Source organism: Henckelia pumila, chromosome 1 (assembly GCF_033568475.1).
Source record: "Henckelia pumila isolate YLH828 chromosome 1, ASM3356847v2, whole genome shotgun sequence".
In the NCBI taxonomy this organism is placed as follows: domain Eukaryota; kingdom Viridiplantae; phylum Streptophyta; class Magnoliopsida; order Lamiales; family Gesneriaceae; genus Henckelia; species Henckelia pumila.
In genome coordinates, this window is record NC_133120.1 from 95,378,149 (window position 1) to 95,396,489 (window position 18,341).

General features: G+C 35.2%; 1 protein-coding gene across 1 annotated transcript; it reads left to right on the plus strand.

The window, feature by feature from the left end:
- Positions 1 to 1,910: 1,910 nt before the first annotated feature.
- LOC140869436 (uncharacterized) lies at positions 1,911 to 5,463 on the plus strand. The gene is made up of 4 exons (XM_073272961.1): positions 1,911 to 2,137; positions 2,265 to 2,288; positions 2,643 to 2,700; positions 4,023 to 5,463. Exon 4 carries the CDS (start codon positions 4,024 to 4,026, stop codon positions 5,461 to 5,463), a length of 1,440 nt encoding a protein of 479 aa, XP_073129062.1. The 5' UTR covers positions 1,911 to 2,137; positions 2,265 to 2,288; positions 2,643 to 2,700; position 4,023.
- The last annotated feature ends 12,878 nt before the right edge of the window (positions 5,464 to 18,341 follow it).

Below are 18,341 nucleotides of genomic sequence, written 5' to 3' on the forward strand. Positions count from 1 at the left end.
TTGATGGACAAGTTTAACTGAAATAGTATCCAAACAATAATCAAGATTGTAAGGTTTGGATTTATTTGGAACAATCCATGATTACTTCAACCAATGATAATGGATTTTTTTTCCATCCTAATTTACCTTTTTGATCTTTTATAGAAGATTTTTTTTATGTAGCGCTGACATCGTTTGATGTGAAAGATGATAATTAAGATTTTTGCATAATCCATGTGTAACACAATTTTACAATAATTTAACTTAAAAACCAACTATATCACCGTTATTTTTAATTTATCATCTCATCACACGAGTCAAATAATGACTTAAAAGGAACAAGAGACAGTATTAGTGTTTGTGGTATATATTCTAAGTACTTTGTTCCGACTTTATAACCAACCATCCATGCCTAGTTGTTTATCTTTAAACATCTTTTATGTTGTAGTTGTGGTCCTCTACTAGATTTTAACCATATAAGGCAAACAAAAAGAAATGTTATTTTCTAGACGAGCTCTCTTCCATTAATTTTGATTTGGGAATCTCTTTATTTGAGGGGTTTATTTATTTATTTAATTTGATCATGGATTGGATGACGATGGATTAATAATATAAAGATTTTAAATCAATATATTTGGATTAGACAATGGTGCATGACACTAATCCTTGAAAGAACTTGAGCCAAGCATTAGACAAAACAATGATTATTAATCAATCAATGTATTATCCTTCACACCAAACGATACCTATTTATTTTGAATAATGTCTCTTGAACACATGCTATGACTATGCATGTGAATGCAGAAATATAATGCATGTGAGAAGCATCCCAATATTTTTGAACAAAAGGTGGATTTAATCTCTCAATTTCGAAAACAATTCGATTAGGTCTAGTAAGTTGAGTGTGAATATGCTTTTGGTCGAATGTAATCTATATTATGGGTGTATTGCTATCTTCCTATTCTTATTTAAGTAAAGTTGAGTCCATATACTAGATATTGTACCGTTTTAATTAATTAACCGTGAGATCGGTCGTCACGATCTATATATAAGATGAAAAATAATATTTTTGATATATTTTTTCATGAGTCGGATTGAAAAGGAGATACTAATTAACTTTTAATTAATTTAGTGAAATCTTATAACAAATTACAATTTTACCCTCCTCGTACAAATTTATTGATGAAACTTCTTTTTATTTACCTGAAATATTCATTATTTTTAATCTTCAGTCGTATCTATGAATCGAATATTTTATTTTTTTTGGAAATTTTAGATATTCTGTCAATCCTAATAAAAAAAATATGAAAAAGAATAATTATTTTGAAAATAAAAAAATTATAAATATTTCTAGTGTATAAGAAATCAATGTCTGCAAAAGACCACTGGTATTAAATTAATATTCTATTAAACAAATTGGACGAGAGAATTTTATCCCAAAGCCGACTATAAAATATCAGTCATTTAGGCCCCGTTTGGTGTCAAAAGTCAGACCAAAAATCACTTTTTAAATGCTTTTCAGTTAACAAGGTGTTTGGTTGACCAAAAAATAAGCACTTTTTTGAGTCAAAATTAGAGTTTTTTCAAAAGCAAAAAATTATAATTTAAAAAAGTGTTTTTTTAAAAAATGTCTATCAAATCCTAACGAGCCTTTATTAATTAAAACTGTAAGGACCCGATATTAATATATTAATTAATTTGTGTGTTAAAATATGTGTTAATAAATATCGGTTTATAGACGATATTAAAATGCATATTTTATTTATAGAGCACACATGAGTTGAAATAACTCAAACCGGGTCAAGTTATAACCCCGAATGAATAAAATAAGACACACATTAAATCAATGTATATCTCATAACATGGATATATATACAATATATTATATATTATCGTTTCTCTCTCCTCAAAGTTTCCGTCATCCCCGTTCCCTATGTTTTGAGTTTTTCAAAATTTTCCTATCGCTTCAAATCTCCGTATCTTTGCCGTCGGTAATCGATTTTCGAAAATAAATATAGTTCCGGACTCCTCGCGACGTAAGCTTTCTTTTGATACCCATTTTGTAAGTTTTCGTCGCCATATTGAGAACTCGATTCCGACCAGCCGCCGCCTTTTCCGCCGTTCGCCGCCGCCGTGCGTCGCCTGCGTGTAGGTGAAGGTTGTTCTGATTATTTGGAGCTTTATTTCTTAGCTTTGAGGTAGATTTAGTGATTAGGGCTTCAATTTTGGGAATTTTGATTCAATTGATGTCCGATAATTGATATTTGATTTATTATTGGTTGTAGGTATTATACCGGACTCGATTGGAGGTATTGGCTATTTTTCAGAAATTATTGGGGCATTATTTCGAATTTCCAGATTATTTGAATTGGGATTTTCGAAGTTTAGGGCTATTTAAATCACTGTTTGGATATCTAGATGTGCTAGAATTGATATATATAAATTTCAGAATTTTTGGGAATTTTCTGGAAAAATTCAGATTGTTATACTTTTGGTATTTCGACTTTTAGAGTCGTAAATTCGATATTTGGTTATTGATAGGATGTTTTGATATAAGATATGAATTTGTAGAAATGTTAGTTTTCTTTTTAGACTTAGTTCCGATAATTCTCAGATTTGTACAAGGGAATAGGAATTAATATGAAATAAATGGTTTTTCACAGGATTGGAGTATTCGAATAATACTTGAGTTATTTCTGTGGTACTTAAGTGTTGGTTGAGGTACGTATGAGCTGTTTATATTACGACGCCTATAATGGCATGTAATGATATTAAGTATTTTGTAATGAGTGATAACGTTCTTTATGTGCTTATGTGTAAAGTGCTTATGTGGATTATCTGATTGCATTCACTCATTTATAATTTTTCATAGCACGTTGAGCCTTGACTCCTTTGATTGCTATTGATATTGATCTCTTGAGATGTATTGAGTCATCATGGAGCGAGTGACATTGTTTTAGTGCACTCCTGAGATAGCATGAGGCACGGACAGGTAGCTCCTGTTGCCCTCCGATGCTACGTACGACACTCCTGATGACAGCATGAGGCTGGACGGGTCGCTCCTGTCACCCTCCGATGCTACGTGTATGGATTAGCAGTGATGATTCGAGGTCTGCTGCGTTCCTGGCACGGGTGGCCACTGAGTTTATTGTGATACGATTATTTGGACTCCTTTTGGTATCCCTTATTTCATTGATACCTGTCACGCATTACATTGCATTGTACTTGATTTTATTCATGTCAGTTATATTTGTCGTAATTTTTATAGTTCGTCGTACTGGAGTCCGACCCCTGTTTTCTTTTTATGCTGTGGTTGTTTGTGATTCCATAGCAGGTTATCCAGGGGGGTTTGACGCATCTGGTGGAGCGTCATCTAGTGGTACCCAGTGAGGCGAGCGTGGAGTCGAGTTCCCAGATATATGTATATATATCAGTTTAGCGAGTTTTATATTTTCCGGGGTGATGCCCTGTGTATCTGTATAAATAGTTTTGGACCTTGTTTTGAATTGTTATTTGTGTGATCGAGCCTTGCCGGCTCTGCATGTGTTTAGTCCTGGCCAGTGCGGCTATAGGTTTGTAAATTGGAGTTGTGACTCTATTTTCGAGTATATATATTGCTGGTTGTGTTGTACACGTTTTTGGAATGTCCTATTTACGAATAGGTCATGCCGAAATTTCTGTAGGCCCAAACGCAAATTTTTAACTCGTTTTCGCTGTTTACATTAATTAATCCTGGTTGTTTGATCATTAAATATTAAATCAGGACACGGGCCCTTTCATTTGGTATCAGAGCGTATACTGGGATATGCTCGAATTAGAGTCTAGGACACTCGAGTTTAGACACTAACAAAATGGTTGCGTATGTGTGTGACTACTTGTTCTTACGTGACTTACTTGTGGTGTTTATTTTGAACGTATCTGTTAAAACCAGTAGTTCTTGGCTTTAGAATTAGTTTATGAATTCTATTAGAACTCTGAGTTCCTATTATAATTTTCTGTTTGTTAAGTTATTTTGCCTGTATTTAAATCCTTGTGTCTTGTAGAATGGCACCAGGAGGAAGAGGTAGAAAAGGGAAGGAAGTTGTAGAAGAGTCTGCAGCGGAAAATGTTAGAAATCTTGATGATATTGTCAGGGGAAGACGTGGTCGACCAGCTGTTCAGCCTCCGAAAGATGTGGAATTAGAGATGGAACAACAACCACGGGTAAATCCTGACAAAGGAAAAACGATTCAGGCTGAGGCTGATCCAGTAGCCCAATTGACAGAGAAAATGGGAGGAATACGATTAATAATTTCTCAATTTCAGGAGTTGCGTCCGCAAAAGTTCTTTGGCAATGAAGGAAGTGAGAAAGCTGCTAGTTGGTTGAAAAGTCTCAACAATATGTTTAATGGACTAGAATATCCTGATGAAATTCGACTGAAGTTAGTTCCTTTTCAACTTAAAGACCGAGCGCAACTGTGGTGGGAAACGACAGCAGAAACACTTTCTGATTCTGGTGAAAAAATCACATGGGAAGTATTTTGTAAGCAGTTTGCACAAGAATATGCACCACCATCATACTATTCTGCTAAAGAAGATGAATTTAATCTGTTGGTGCAAGACAATAAATCTGTTGCTGAATATGCTTCTCAGTTTTCTGCTCTTTTGCCTTATGTCCCACATGTTGCAAAGAATGATCGATCAAAGCTTTCACATTTTCTGAAGGGGCTTACACGAACTATCCACACGCTGGTGACTACTGGAACTCCATCTACTTATATGAAAGCAGTAGAAAAGGCCAAGAAAATTGAAGCAAGTCTACTCAGGGGTGAACCACAATCAATCCCAGCATCTGTTCCTCAAGGAGCTGGAAGCAGTTCACATACACCAATGGGTTTACCTTCATATCAGCCTATTCAATCTTCTCAGCAAGCAAAAAGGCCTTGGTTTAAAGCTAAGGGGAAACCATTTAAAAAGAAACAGCAGTCTAGTTCATCGAGTTCCAGTGGTAGTCGTGCAGAAAGTTCAGTTGGATCATCTGGTAGGGTATACTGTGACAGATGTGGTGGTAATCATTTGAGTGCACATTGTACAGGATTTCCAGGAACTTGTTATACTTGTGGGCAAGCTGGACATTCGTCTCGAGTATGTCCAAATGCTGGAAGACAGCAATTTCAGCCACAACAGTTTGGCCAGTTTTCTGGACGACCATCATTCAGACCATATGCTCCTGTACCACAGTTTGCTCCTACACAGCCTTATATTCCAGTACAGTCCACTCAGCAGCCTAGGTATCCATCTCCTCAGAGTCAGCAGCGTTTTCCAGGTCCACAGCAGGCTCAAGTCCATGCTATGACTCAGGATCAGGCACAAGATGCACCTGGGGGAGTTATTGCAGGTATTTGTTATATTTTTGAGTATCCTGCACGTATCTTGCACTACAAGAATAACTCTCAAAGACAACATTTTTTACCAGTTGTCGTAAGGGATTTAAAACTGTTGTAAAAGACCCTGTTGTTAAAAAGCACGCTCAAAGACAACAGTTAAAAAATGTTGTCTTTAAGAGAAAAGACAACATTTTTACAACATTTAAAAAATGTTGTCTTTTCTCTCAAAGACAACAGTTTTTAACTGTTGTCTTTGAGCGTGACTTTTAACTAGAAGACCTTCTACAACATTTTTAAACACATACGACAACAGGTAAAAAATGTTGTCGTTTTTCAAATAAAAAACAAAAAAAATTAAAATTTAATATACAATTTTTCACATTTTAAGTAATTTAAAGTACAAAATTCAAAAATAAAATTTAATATACAATTTTTCAACATTCGAAAATAATATTTACAACATTTTGAATACGCATTTGGACACGTATAAAGAGTTCATTTAATAACTCGAACGTATCTAATGGTTGTTGGAATGATCGGACATTCATCTTCTCCAACAGCTTTCTTCAACTTTTTCTTGCACTTGTGTAATTCAATCATAGAGAGACTCGTTTTCAACCAGCAAATATCAAATTCCACGTAGTTACTCAATTTCATAAATTTTTAATATGGAATTTTATGAAACATGCTAATTACAAAGTCTAATCAAACATAAGTTGTATGATCGAAGAATATGTGCAAATTACAGAGAGGTAAAACAATGGTTGGGAAGAAGCCAATTTTATTTTATCCGGTCGGTAGTAGAATCTTCGGCCTGCCCATTAAGAACTTTGTGATTAACCCCATCCTTGGTCTTGCTATCCTTGCTCAATGGGAGCAGAAGTGTTGCAGCTCCAGATCACGAGCAAAACTCATATTAGGAGTTGTAACGATGGGGAAAAAAGATGTAATATACTCAAGTAGACACAAGCCTTGAGTGAACAAAAAATGCTAACCTCACAATTTTTTGTCGATAAATAACACCACCAAATTAACAGTGTACCTGAAATAACATTGTGTGGTGATCAAACATTTCTAAGATTATGAGCTCAATTGTTTTTGTTCTGACTATGCCACAACCACATCAATTGTATCGTAAACACGATGAAATAATCATGTATCGCACATATATGAAAAAAGGTATCGCACATGTATGGAAAAAAAATCTAAATAACTACCAAATAAATAATCCTCCCATGTTAAACATTTTGTTAGGCCACATAGCGAAAGAGACTCGACATTAATAGCTATAAACCTTTCTGGCATTAATAGCGAAAGGCAAATACTCTCTTTACCTCACTCAGTATGCAACCAACAGAAGCAAGAAGAATCAAAGCTAAAATTCCAGCAATAGTTATTGCTAATGGCTCCTCTGTCCTCCGAAGCACTATCTTGAATTTATTGACTAAATACCTACAACATCAAGAAGGCTTAAGAAAATGAATCAAAATTGTATCCATATTTAAGAGCACTTCCATGTCTTCTTACGCATTAGAAGTGGGGAATTTCATGATTTAATAATTATAATATTAATATGAAGTATATGCACATAAATATAGACTAGGTGATAACTAAAAAACACAAGGAAAGCCATACTAACATTGTCTTGCCATACGCCTTTCCTATCTCACTCGAGACAGTATCACTAAGTTTCGTGCAAAAACTAGCGACAAAACCAAGTTCCCAAAGTGCATAAATGCAGCTCCACCAACACCATAAATACACAACTAATAAAAAGCACATGAATGTTCTGCTAATCAGATCTGTATACAGCATCTCACCTCAAACAAAGGCCATAAATTATGAAATATCTTTTGAGGATCTTCCCTTAGCCAAAACTGCACCAAATAATCAGCCAAGATACAACTACGGATCAAAAGGGACTAACAAGTAGCAAAGGCGTTGGAAAATTTGTAATTTAAAGAGGCAAGTGAAGGCCACTTTCATATAAATGCAGTGAATATTTGTGCAGTAGCTATATACACCTAACAAAAATGAAATCATGAACCATAATACGAAGACGTTGTTACTTTTTACTCGAGAAAATATAGCTGTAAACTCAACTTGCAAGCTTAAAAAATTGAAATTAAAACCCAAAATCTGAAACAACCAGGCTGGACTCGAGATAATAGTTTCCTGCCTCAAAATCTCGCCAGAAAAGCGATAGAAAGCAAGCTAGAAAACAAGTAATGATCGATTTATTATCTTAGTTTTAAAAACAAGCTTCAAACAACTAGAAACACTCAAAATCAAAAGAAATAGCAGCAATAAAACCTGCATAACTTCAAGCTGTAACAGAGGCTTTTAGGCCTGATTTTGATCTGGATTCTTTGAGATTCGAGTGCTTAGATTGCAGATTCAGGTCTTGGTCAAACAATCATGTTTTGCTATGTGCTAGGATCATGGTAACACATGCGAATCAGTGGGTCAATAAACTAGTAAATTAAATCAAATTGAAAATTATAGCTAGCATTGTTACTTGCCACCAAAAATTCTTGACAACCAATATACTTAGCATATTGAATAGCAATAAAGTCAATTCTCGCTGCAGCCTCATGTATCTGCAAATTGCTTGCAGCATCAACGTTTTTATGGTTTTGATATTTTATAAATTATCAAAATTAATTTGAAAATACCAAGATTGTTTTGTCAGGTGTGACATTTGTCCATACTAAAAGAGCAAAGAAAGTTAATCGCAACACTTCAAGCAATGTTGCTGCTTAATTAAACAACGGAAGCACTTTAAAGAACTTGGAAAACTGTAAAATGGGGAACCACCACAAACTCTGCATATGCACCACCATTTTCAAGAAGCACACAAACCTTGTATGCACAGAAAACAAAAATTAATATGCTCTGGTTTTATTTAAATGTGAGAAAGAAAAACTACTTGATCGTCACCTTGTCACCCACTTTAACTTTGTCTACTTTTGGGCCAAATGCAATAACTTTATCCAAACACTAATATCCACACAAGAGCAAGTATTCTTCAAGGATATATTACATACCTTGAAGCAGATCGAAAATCGAGAACAACCTCCATCATTACAACTCTCTTTAATTTAAAGCTTCTTGGATCGCACCCGGATAAGTTATGCTTCAAGATATCATACAAAAAGGAATTAAATTTTATTATATCGCTACCATTTATACACCATATCTATATTCTATAACACGAGAAATGTAAGATCATGCATAGCTCTACCTACTTTATGATTTCTGTCTCAACATCTAAATAATTCTTAATTAAGCTTGCAATCTCCACATGCTCCACCAAAAAAGAGCATACAAAACGTATAAAATAGCATATTAAATATCTTGACCCATGTGAATAGCATTATAATATATATATATATATATATATATATATATGTATATATATATGTATGTATATTGTATTTGGATAATAAATCAAAGCATACGTACAAATACCATAATTTATAGATCCAACCAAATGATGAGTAATTCACATGCAAAGACGAATCTTCCAAAAACAAACAGATAAATAAACACAAATTACAAACGCATCATCTAAAAAGAAAAGAAGAGATTTATATATAATCAACCTTCTAAATTTTGGCCATATACGAAACCTTACCTCATCAAACAATAAACATGTTCTCATCAAAACTCTTCCCACAAAATTCTTGTAACTTGAGCACAACTCCATCCATCTCTTCTCTACTTTTCACTCTCATATTTTCCACATGTTCTTTAGATTTCCTCCTCTAAAAATCCCCGTTTTCATTGCCTAAAACATATTGTATCATTCTTGAAATTTCATTACTTCGGAGCCTCCCTTTCTCATCTCTCTTCACATCCACACCAACGCGGAGGTCCACCAAAAGCTCGACATTCATCGGCTGGTCCAGATGCATCGGTATGGCGATCATCAGAACCCCGAAATCTATACCTCCATCAATGAATTTCAACCACTAGAGGTTAAATCAAAATCTTAAAAATCCTAACTCGAAATACAACAAGATGGAATATACTCACCGGAAAAAATCTTAATTGCTGCCATAAATCGCTGAAAAATGGTTGGGTAGGTTCGAAACTCTCCTAAGCTCGAACACCAACATCTCACGACCGGGAAGCCGTAAGTATCGACCTGAAATCAGGCATAAATTTGAAGAATTTGTTAATTAATATTCGCAAAACCAGGTCAGGGAAAGGGCTCTATTTGGGTAGAAATGAGAATCAAAAACATGGAAATGCAAAGCTACCAGTGTTAGAAACAAAACCCCTCAAATGATTTGAAATTCTGATTTCGGACGAAGAAGGTGAACAGAGGAAGGTGAAGATGTCGAGATACGAGAGAGAGAGAGAATGGGATAGGGTTTTTTCCTTTTTTAAAAAAAAATGTTTTTTGTTCCTTTTTAAGCCAAAATGAACGTATTGTGATTTAAAAAATTAATGAAAACAATTTTAAAAAAATTAGCCCTTGAAAAAACGCACAACTACATCATTTTTTTAAAACTGTTGTGGTAGACTCCAAAAAACCCGCTCAAAGACAACATTTTATTACCCCTCAATGACAACAGTTTTGGATAAATTATTGTCTTTCACAAAAGAAAAACGCTCAAAGACAACACTTTTAGTTAAAAATGTTGTTAAAAAAGAAAAAACAACAGTTTTAAGAAAAACTGTTGTTTTTTTAGTGTGGTTGTTTTAAGATTTTCTTGTAGTGTTGATAGACACAGGAGCATCTCATTCATTTTTATCTGTTACATTTGCTGATGAGCATGAGATTGCTTTTACTCCGTTATTGGATACTGTGTCTGTTGCTACTCCTGCTGGTGTTTTCTTGATGTCTAATGAGATAGTTTTGAATTGTGTGATTAGATTTGAGGATAAGATAATGATAACCAATCTAATCAAACTAGCTATGTCTGATTTTGACTGTATCTTGGGTATGGATACACTGATGAATTATAGAGCTACTGTTGATTGTTTCCATGGCATTGTGAGATTTAGACCGTATTATGGCAATAAGTGGAATTTTTATGGTAGTGATTCACAATCTCGCATTCCATTAGTATCGGCAATGGAAATGTTTAGATTATTGTCGATAGGAAATGAAGGATTTATGATTTATGCTCTAGATGCGACGAAGGAAGAGAAATTGAAAGTTTCAGATATTCCTGTCGTTAAGGATTTTTCTGATGTATTTCCTGATGAGATTCCGGGTTTTTCGCCTCAAAGGGAAATAGATCTTAGCATTGAATTAATTCCAGGGACAAGTCCTATTTTTCGAGCCCCATATCGATTAGCTCCAGCAGAATTGAAAGAACTCAAGACGCAATTGCAAGATTTGCTGGAAAAAGGTTATATTAGACCAAGTGTATCACCTTGGGGTGCTCCAGTCTTGTTTGTGAAGAAGAAAGACGGAACGATGAGAATGTGCATCGATTATCGGCAATTGAACCAGGCTACTGTGAAGAATAAGTATCCTTTGCCACGAATTGATGACTTGTTTGATCAGTTGCAGGGTACATCTGTATATTCTAAAATTGATCTTCGTTCCGGATATCATCAACTTCGAGTTCGAGAGGAAGATATTTCCAAGACAGCATTTCGAACGCGTTACGGACATTATGAATTCTTAGTTGTGCCTTTCGGGTTGACTAATGCTCCAGCGGTTTTTATGGATTTAATGAATCGTGTGTTTCGGAAATTCATAGATCGATTTGTTATCGTTTTCATTGATGACATTTTGATTTATTCTAAGTCCAAGAAGGAGCATAAAGAACATTTGACATTAGTACTTCAGAAACTCAGAACAGCACAATTATATGCCAAATTTTCTAAGTGCGAATTTTGGCTGGACAGAGTATTATTTCTAGGACATGTGATATCAGTACAAGGGGTATCTGTCGATCCTAATAAAATTGAAGTTGTTCTTAATTGGTCTCGACCAACCAATGTCTCTGAGATTCGTAGTTTTTTGGGTTTGGCTGGATATTATAGGCGTTTCATCAAGGGATTTTCCGAAATAGCTAGGCCTATGACTATATTGACGCAAAAATATCGACGTTTTGTGTGGACTGAGGAATGTGAAGCTAGTTTTCAGACTTTGAAAGAGAAATTGACTACGGCTCCAGTACTAGCATTACCTTCAGGCTCAGGTGGATTTGTTGTCTGTACAGATGCTTCTTTGAATGGACTGGGTTGTGTTTTGATGCAAAATGGACGCGTGATTGCGAATGCATCTCGTCAATTGAAACCACATGAGACTCCTTATCCAGTTCATGATTTAGAATTGGCTGCCATTGTGCATGCATTGAAAATATGGCGTCATTATCTGTAAGGTGAGCAGTTTGTGATTTATTTCGATCATAAGAGTCTGAAATATTTATTCACATAGTCTGATTTGAATATGAGACAACGTCGATGGCTGGAACTGCTTAAGGATTTTGACTGTGATATTCAATACCAGCCAGGAAACGTGAATCAAGTTGCAGATGCTTTGAGCAGAAAAGTTCATACTAAGATGTTGGCATCTTTAACTATTTCTAAAGTTCATGAGCATTTGAGAACTTCAGGATGGACTTATCGAGCTAAAGGTAATCATTTCATAGTTTCATCTATACAAGTTGAACCACGAATAATTTCAAAAATCAAAGCAGCACAAAAGACTGATCCATACATTCATCACTTGAAAGAATTAACTCCGGCTGGTCAGTCAGGGAAATTCCTTGTTGCTTCTGATGGATGTTTGCGTTATAATGGTAGACTTGTGGTTCCGAATTTGATAGATTTGAAAGATGATATACTACGAGAAGCTCATTGTAGTCGACATAGTGTACATCCTAGAATTAGAAAGATGTATCATATCTTGAAAGCCCATTACTGGTGGGAAGGTATGAAGAATGATATTTTTGATTTTGTGGCTAAGTGTTTGACGTGTCAACAAGTTAAGGCTGAAAGAATGAGACCAGGTGGTATGTTACTTAGTCTTGAAGTACCACAGTGGAATTTAGAACACATTACTATGGATTTCGTGACACACCTACCTCGATCTAATCGTGGTTGTGATGCCATTTAGGTTATTGTGGGTAGATTGTCTAAATCTGCCCATTTTATTCCATATGATCGTACTTGGACATATACGAAAATGGCAAAAATGTACATTGATCAAATAGTACGATTACATGGTGCGCCAGTTACTATGGTATCAGACCGTGATCCCAGATTTACTTCTAAGTTTTGGTCTAGTTTGCAATCAGCTTTGGGTTCTAAATTGGCCATGAGTACTGCATATCATCCACAGACAGATGGTCAATCTGAAAGGACTATTCAGACGCTCGAGGATTTGTTACGAGCTGTTGTGATGGATTTCAGTGGTAGTTGGCAAGAATCATTAGCTTTGGTGGAATTCTCTTACAATAATAGTTATCAAGTATCTATCGAAATGACACCATTTGAAGCCTTGTATGGCAGAAAATGTAGATCTCCGATATGTTGGGAAGAAGTAGGAGAACGACAGTTGTCAGGACCAGAGTTTATTCAAGAGATGAAAGAAAAATTTGACCTGATCAGGAAAAGAATTAAAGCAGCCCAGGATCGTCAAGCCAGCTATGCTAATAACAGACGTAGACCTTTAGAATTTCAGGTTGGCGATTTTGTTTTCTTGAAAGTATCACCATTTCGTGGTACTATGAGATTTGGGCGTAAAGGGAAATTAGCTCCTCGTTATATCGGTCCATACGAGATTGTTGAGAAGATTGGTATTTTGGCGTATCGTTTGAACTTGCCGCAGAGTTTGTCTGCGATACATGATGTATTTCACGTATCTATGCTACGGAAGTATGAACCAGATCCTTCTCATATCTTGAGGGCTGATGATGTGGAGTTGGATAGTTCCCTTAGCTATGTTGAGTATCCAGTGCAGATTATTGATCGTAAGGAAAAGCAACTTAGGAACAAAACGATTCCTTTGGTTATGGTGGAATGGAGTAGACATGGGAGAGAAGAAGCTACATGGGAATTGGAGTCTCGAATGCGTCAAGAATGGCCTCATTTGTTTGACAATGTGGTGACTTATGCCATGTACTCTGATTTTTCTATGTACTATCAGTGATAGATGCTTGACCACTATGTATATAAGTTTGATGTGTGTTTGATTTCGAGGACGAAATCTTCTTTTTAGAGGGGGAGAAATGTAAGGACCCGATATTAATATATTAATTAATTTGTGTGTTAAAATATGTGTTAATAAATATCGGTTTATAGACGATATTAAAATACATATTTTATTTATAGAGCACACATGAGTTGAAATAACTCAAACCGGGTCAAGTTATAACCCCGAATGAATAAAATAAGACACACATTAAATCAATGTATATCTCATAACATGGATATATATACAATATATTATATATTATCGTTTCTCTCTCCTCAAAATTTCCGTCATCCCCGTTCCCTATGTTTTGAGTTTTTCAAAATTTTCCTATCGCTTCAAATCTCCGTATCTTTGCCATCGGTAATCGATTTTCGAAAATAAATATAGTTCCGTACTCCTCGCGACGTAAGCTTTCTTTTGATACCCATTTTGTAAGTTTTCGTCGCCATATTGAGAACTCGATTCCGACCAGCCGCCGCCTTTTCCGCCGTTCGCCACCGCCGTGCGTCGCCTGCGTGTAGGTGAAGGTTGTTCTGATTATTTGGAGCTTTATTTCTTAGCTTTGAGGTAGATTTCGTGATTAGGGCTTCAATTTTGGGAATTTTGATTCAATTGATGTCCGATAATTGATATTTGATTTATTATTGGTTGTAGGTATTATACCGGACTCGATTGGAGGTATTGGCTATTTTTCAGAAATTATTGGGGCATTATTTCGAATTTCCAGATTATTTGAATTGGGATTTTCGAAGTTTAGGGCTATTTAAATCACTGTTTGGATATCTAGATGTGCTAGAATTGATATATATAAATTTCAGAATTTTTGGGAATTTTCTGGAAAAATTCAGATTGTTATACTTTTGGTATTTCGACTTTTAGAGTCGTAAATTCGATATTTGGTTATTGATAGGATGTTTTGATATAAGATATGAATTTGTAGAAATGTTAGTTTTCTTTTTAGACTTAGTTCCGATAATTCTCAGATTTGTACAAGGGAATAGGAATTAATATGAAATAAATGGTTTTTCACAGGATTGGAGTATTCGAATAATACTTGAGTTATTTCTGTGGTACTTAAGTGTTGGTTGAGGTACGTATGAGCTGTTTATATTACGACGCCTATAATGGCATGTAATGATATTAAGTATTTTGTAATGAGTGATAACGTTCTTTATGTGCTTATGTGGATTATCTGATTGCATTCACTCATTTATAATTTTTCATAGCACGTTGAGCCTTGACTCCTTTGATTGCTATTGATATTGATCTCTTGAGATGTATTGAGTCATCATGGAGCGAGTGACATTGTTTTAGTGCACTCCTGAGATAGCATGAGGCACGGACAGGTAGCTCCTGTTGCCCTCCGATGCTACGTACGACACTCCTGATGACAGCATGAGGCTGGACGGGTCGCTCCTGTCACCCTCCGATGCTACGTGTATGGATTAGCAGTGATGATTCGAGGTCTGCTGCGTTCCTGGCACGGGTGGCCACTGAGTTTATTGTGATACGATTATTTGGACTCCTTTTGGTATCCCTTATTTCATTGATACCTGTCACGCATTACATTGCATTGTACTTGATTTTATTCATGTCAGTTATATTTGTCGTAATTTTTATAGTTCGTCGTACTGGGGTCCGACCCCTGTTTTCTTTTTATGCTGTGGTTGTTTGTGATTCCATAGCAGGTTATCCAGGGGGGTTTGACGCATCTGGTGGAGCGTCATCTAGTGGTACCCAGTGAGGCGAGCGTGGAGTCGAGTTCCCAGATATATGTATATATATCAGTTTAGCGAGTTTTATATTTGCCGGGGTGATGCCCTGTGTATCTGTATAAATAGTTTTGGACCTTCTTTTGAATTGTTATTTGTGTGATCGAGCCTTGCCGGCTCTGCATGTGTTTAGTCCTGGCCAGTGCGGCTATAGGTTTGTAAATTGGAGTTGTGACTCTATTTTCGAGTATATATATTGCTGGTTGTGTTGTACACGTTTTTGGAATGTCCTATTTACGAATAGGTCATGCCGAAATTTCTGTAGGCCCAAACGCAAATTTTTAACTCGTTTTCGCTGTTTACATTAATTAATCCTGGTTGTTTGATCATTAAATATTAAATCAGGACACGGACCCTTTCAAAAACCAACTATAAGTACATGAATGGGCACTCAGAGTACATCGGGTACGCATGCTTGCCTAATCATGGGTCATTTTGCCTAAGTTTAGCATCGAATTTTCTGTGTGTATTAATTAGTTAAATGTGTGTTATCTATTTCAAAGTCTAGAAATAGGCTCCAAAAATTCATTTTTCAACTTAGCTCGTTGATATTCTCTCTTCCTTCTTCCCCTCTTTGTTACGTTATGATCCTGGATTCTAAGCAAATAACTTTTAGAATCGAGTTCTAAATTTAGGGAGTGTTTGCAATCACTAAAAAAAATTGATTGTTAGCTTTTGGCTTAAAAAATCATTTTTGTATGTTTCTTAAACCTAGATTATGTGTTAGTTTATGCTTAACTTAATTGAAATCCAAAAGCTAGTCATGTGGTGATTATGATTCTCCAAAAGTGATTCTAATAAAAAGGTCATTGTTAAAATCACTCTAATCACTTATTTATTAAACACTAGCCCACTTTGATTTTTAAATTTTCACATTTGTTTTCAAACACTACCAACTTTTGATTTTTCTTAGCTTTTTTATAATTTATAAATTAATCACTTCTACAAAAGTACAATCTATTGCAAACACTCCCTTATACAAACTTGAATTCAAATTTTAAGATTGTTAGTAGATTTGACGTATTAATAAATTTAAAATTTCGTAAACACTTGCAAACCAAGAGAATTTTATCATTTTTTTCCTAGTTTATGCCTTATGGATTGTTCGAAATTTTATTTTATTGCGCTTTGCCAGCGAAAAGTTTCGATCTATTTTAGATATCAAAATTCATTAACGTCAGTACAACATGAAAAGCATTGATCAGTAGTATTGCTTTTTCTTTTTTTTCCTTTAAAAAAAAAGTAGTATTGTTTTTTTTAATGACGATGGAACCGAGTTTGATGCGCACTTGACAAATTATGGAGAAACCCCAAACAAAAGACAAAAATGGCAACTGGGAAAAATCCCGGTTCAGTTCTAAATGTTTGGACATATTCTCGGTTCAGTCCTCAATGTTTGAATGTTCCCGGTTTGATCTCAATTATTTTTCAAAAATACCCGGTTTAGTCCTAAATGTTTTTATATTCTCGGTTTGGTCCCAAATGTTTTAAAAAGTTGCCGGTTCAGTCCTAAATATTTTACGTTCCAGATTTCGTCCTAAATATTTTCCAAAAGTTCTCGTTTTGGTCCTTCCATCTACTAACAAAGCGTGATAAAAAAAATTACAAACAAAAGACAAAGTTAAATAAAATAAAAGCTAATAATAATAATAATAATAATCATCATCATCATCATCATAATCATAATAATAATAATAATAATAATAATAATAATAATAATAATAATAATAAATGAACAAGAATGTCTTTCAAATGAAAATATAATATAAATTATGCAAAATAAAATTATAAAATAAAAAAATAATTGAATAGTGAAATCTTATAGTTAAAAACATTATCAATCACAAACAAATAAAGAAATGTTTTAACAAATAACTAATATTACTTATTTCACAAAATATTTGAAATTTTTAACAAATTTTTCAAGAGAAGAACACTTATGGTTAACAATTGAGAAAATATAATGAATTATTTGACCACCGTTGAAGTAGTGAAAGGGCCCGTGTCCTGATTTAATATTTAATGATCAAACAACCAGGATTAATTAATGTAAACAGCGAAAACGAGTTAAAAATTTGCGTTTGGGCCTACAGAAATTTCGGCATGACCTATTCGTAAATAGGACATCCCAAAAACCTGTACAACACAACCAGCAATATATACTCGAAAATAGAGTCACAACTCCAATTTACAAACCTATAGCCGCACTGGCCAGGACTAAACACATGCAGAGCCGGCAAGGCTCGATCACGCAAATAACAATTCAAAACAAGGTCCAAAACTATTTATACAGATACACAGGGCATCACCCCGGTAAATATAAAACTCGCTAAACTGATATATATACATATATCTGGGAACTCGACTCCACGCTCGCCTCACTGGGTACCACTAGATGACGCTCCACCAGATGCGTCAAATCCCCCTGGATAACCTGCTATAGAATCACAAACAACCACAGCACAAAAAGAAAACAGGGGTCGGACCCCAGTACGACGAACTATAAAAATTACGACAAATATAACTGATATGAATAAAATCAAGTACAATGCAATGAAATGCAATGTAATGCGTGACAGGTATCAATGAAATAAGGGATACCAAAAGGAGTCCAAATAATCGTATCACAATAAACTCAGTGGCCACCCGTGCCAGGAACGCAGCAGACCTCGAATCATCACTGCTAATCCATACACGTAGCATTGGAGGGTGACAGGAGCGACCCGTCCAGCCTCATGCTGTCATCAGGAGTGTTGTACGTAGCATCGGAGGGCAACAGGAGCTACCTGTCCGTGCCTCATGCTATCTCAGGAGTGCACTAAAACAATGTCACTCGCTCCATGATGACTCAATACATCTCAAGATATCAATATCAATAGCAATCAAAGGAGTCAAGGCTCAACGTGCTATGTAAACTTGTAAATGAGTGAATAAAATCATATAATCCACGTAAGCACATAAAACACATTATCACTCATTACAAAATACTTAATATCATTACATGCCATTATAGGTGTCGTAATATAAACAGCTCATACGTACCTCAACCGACACTTA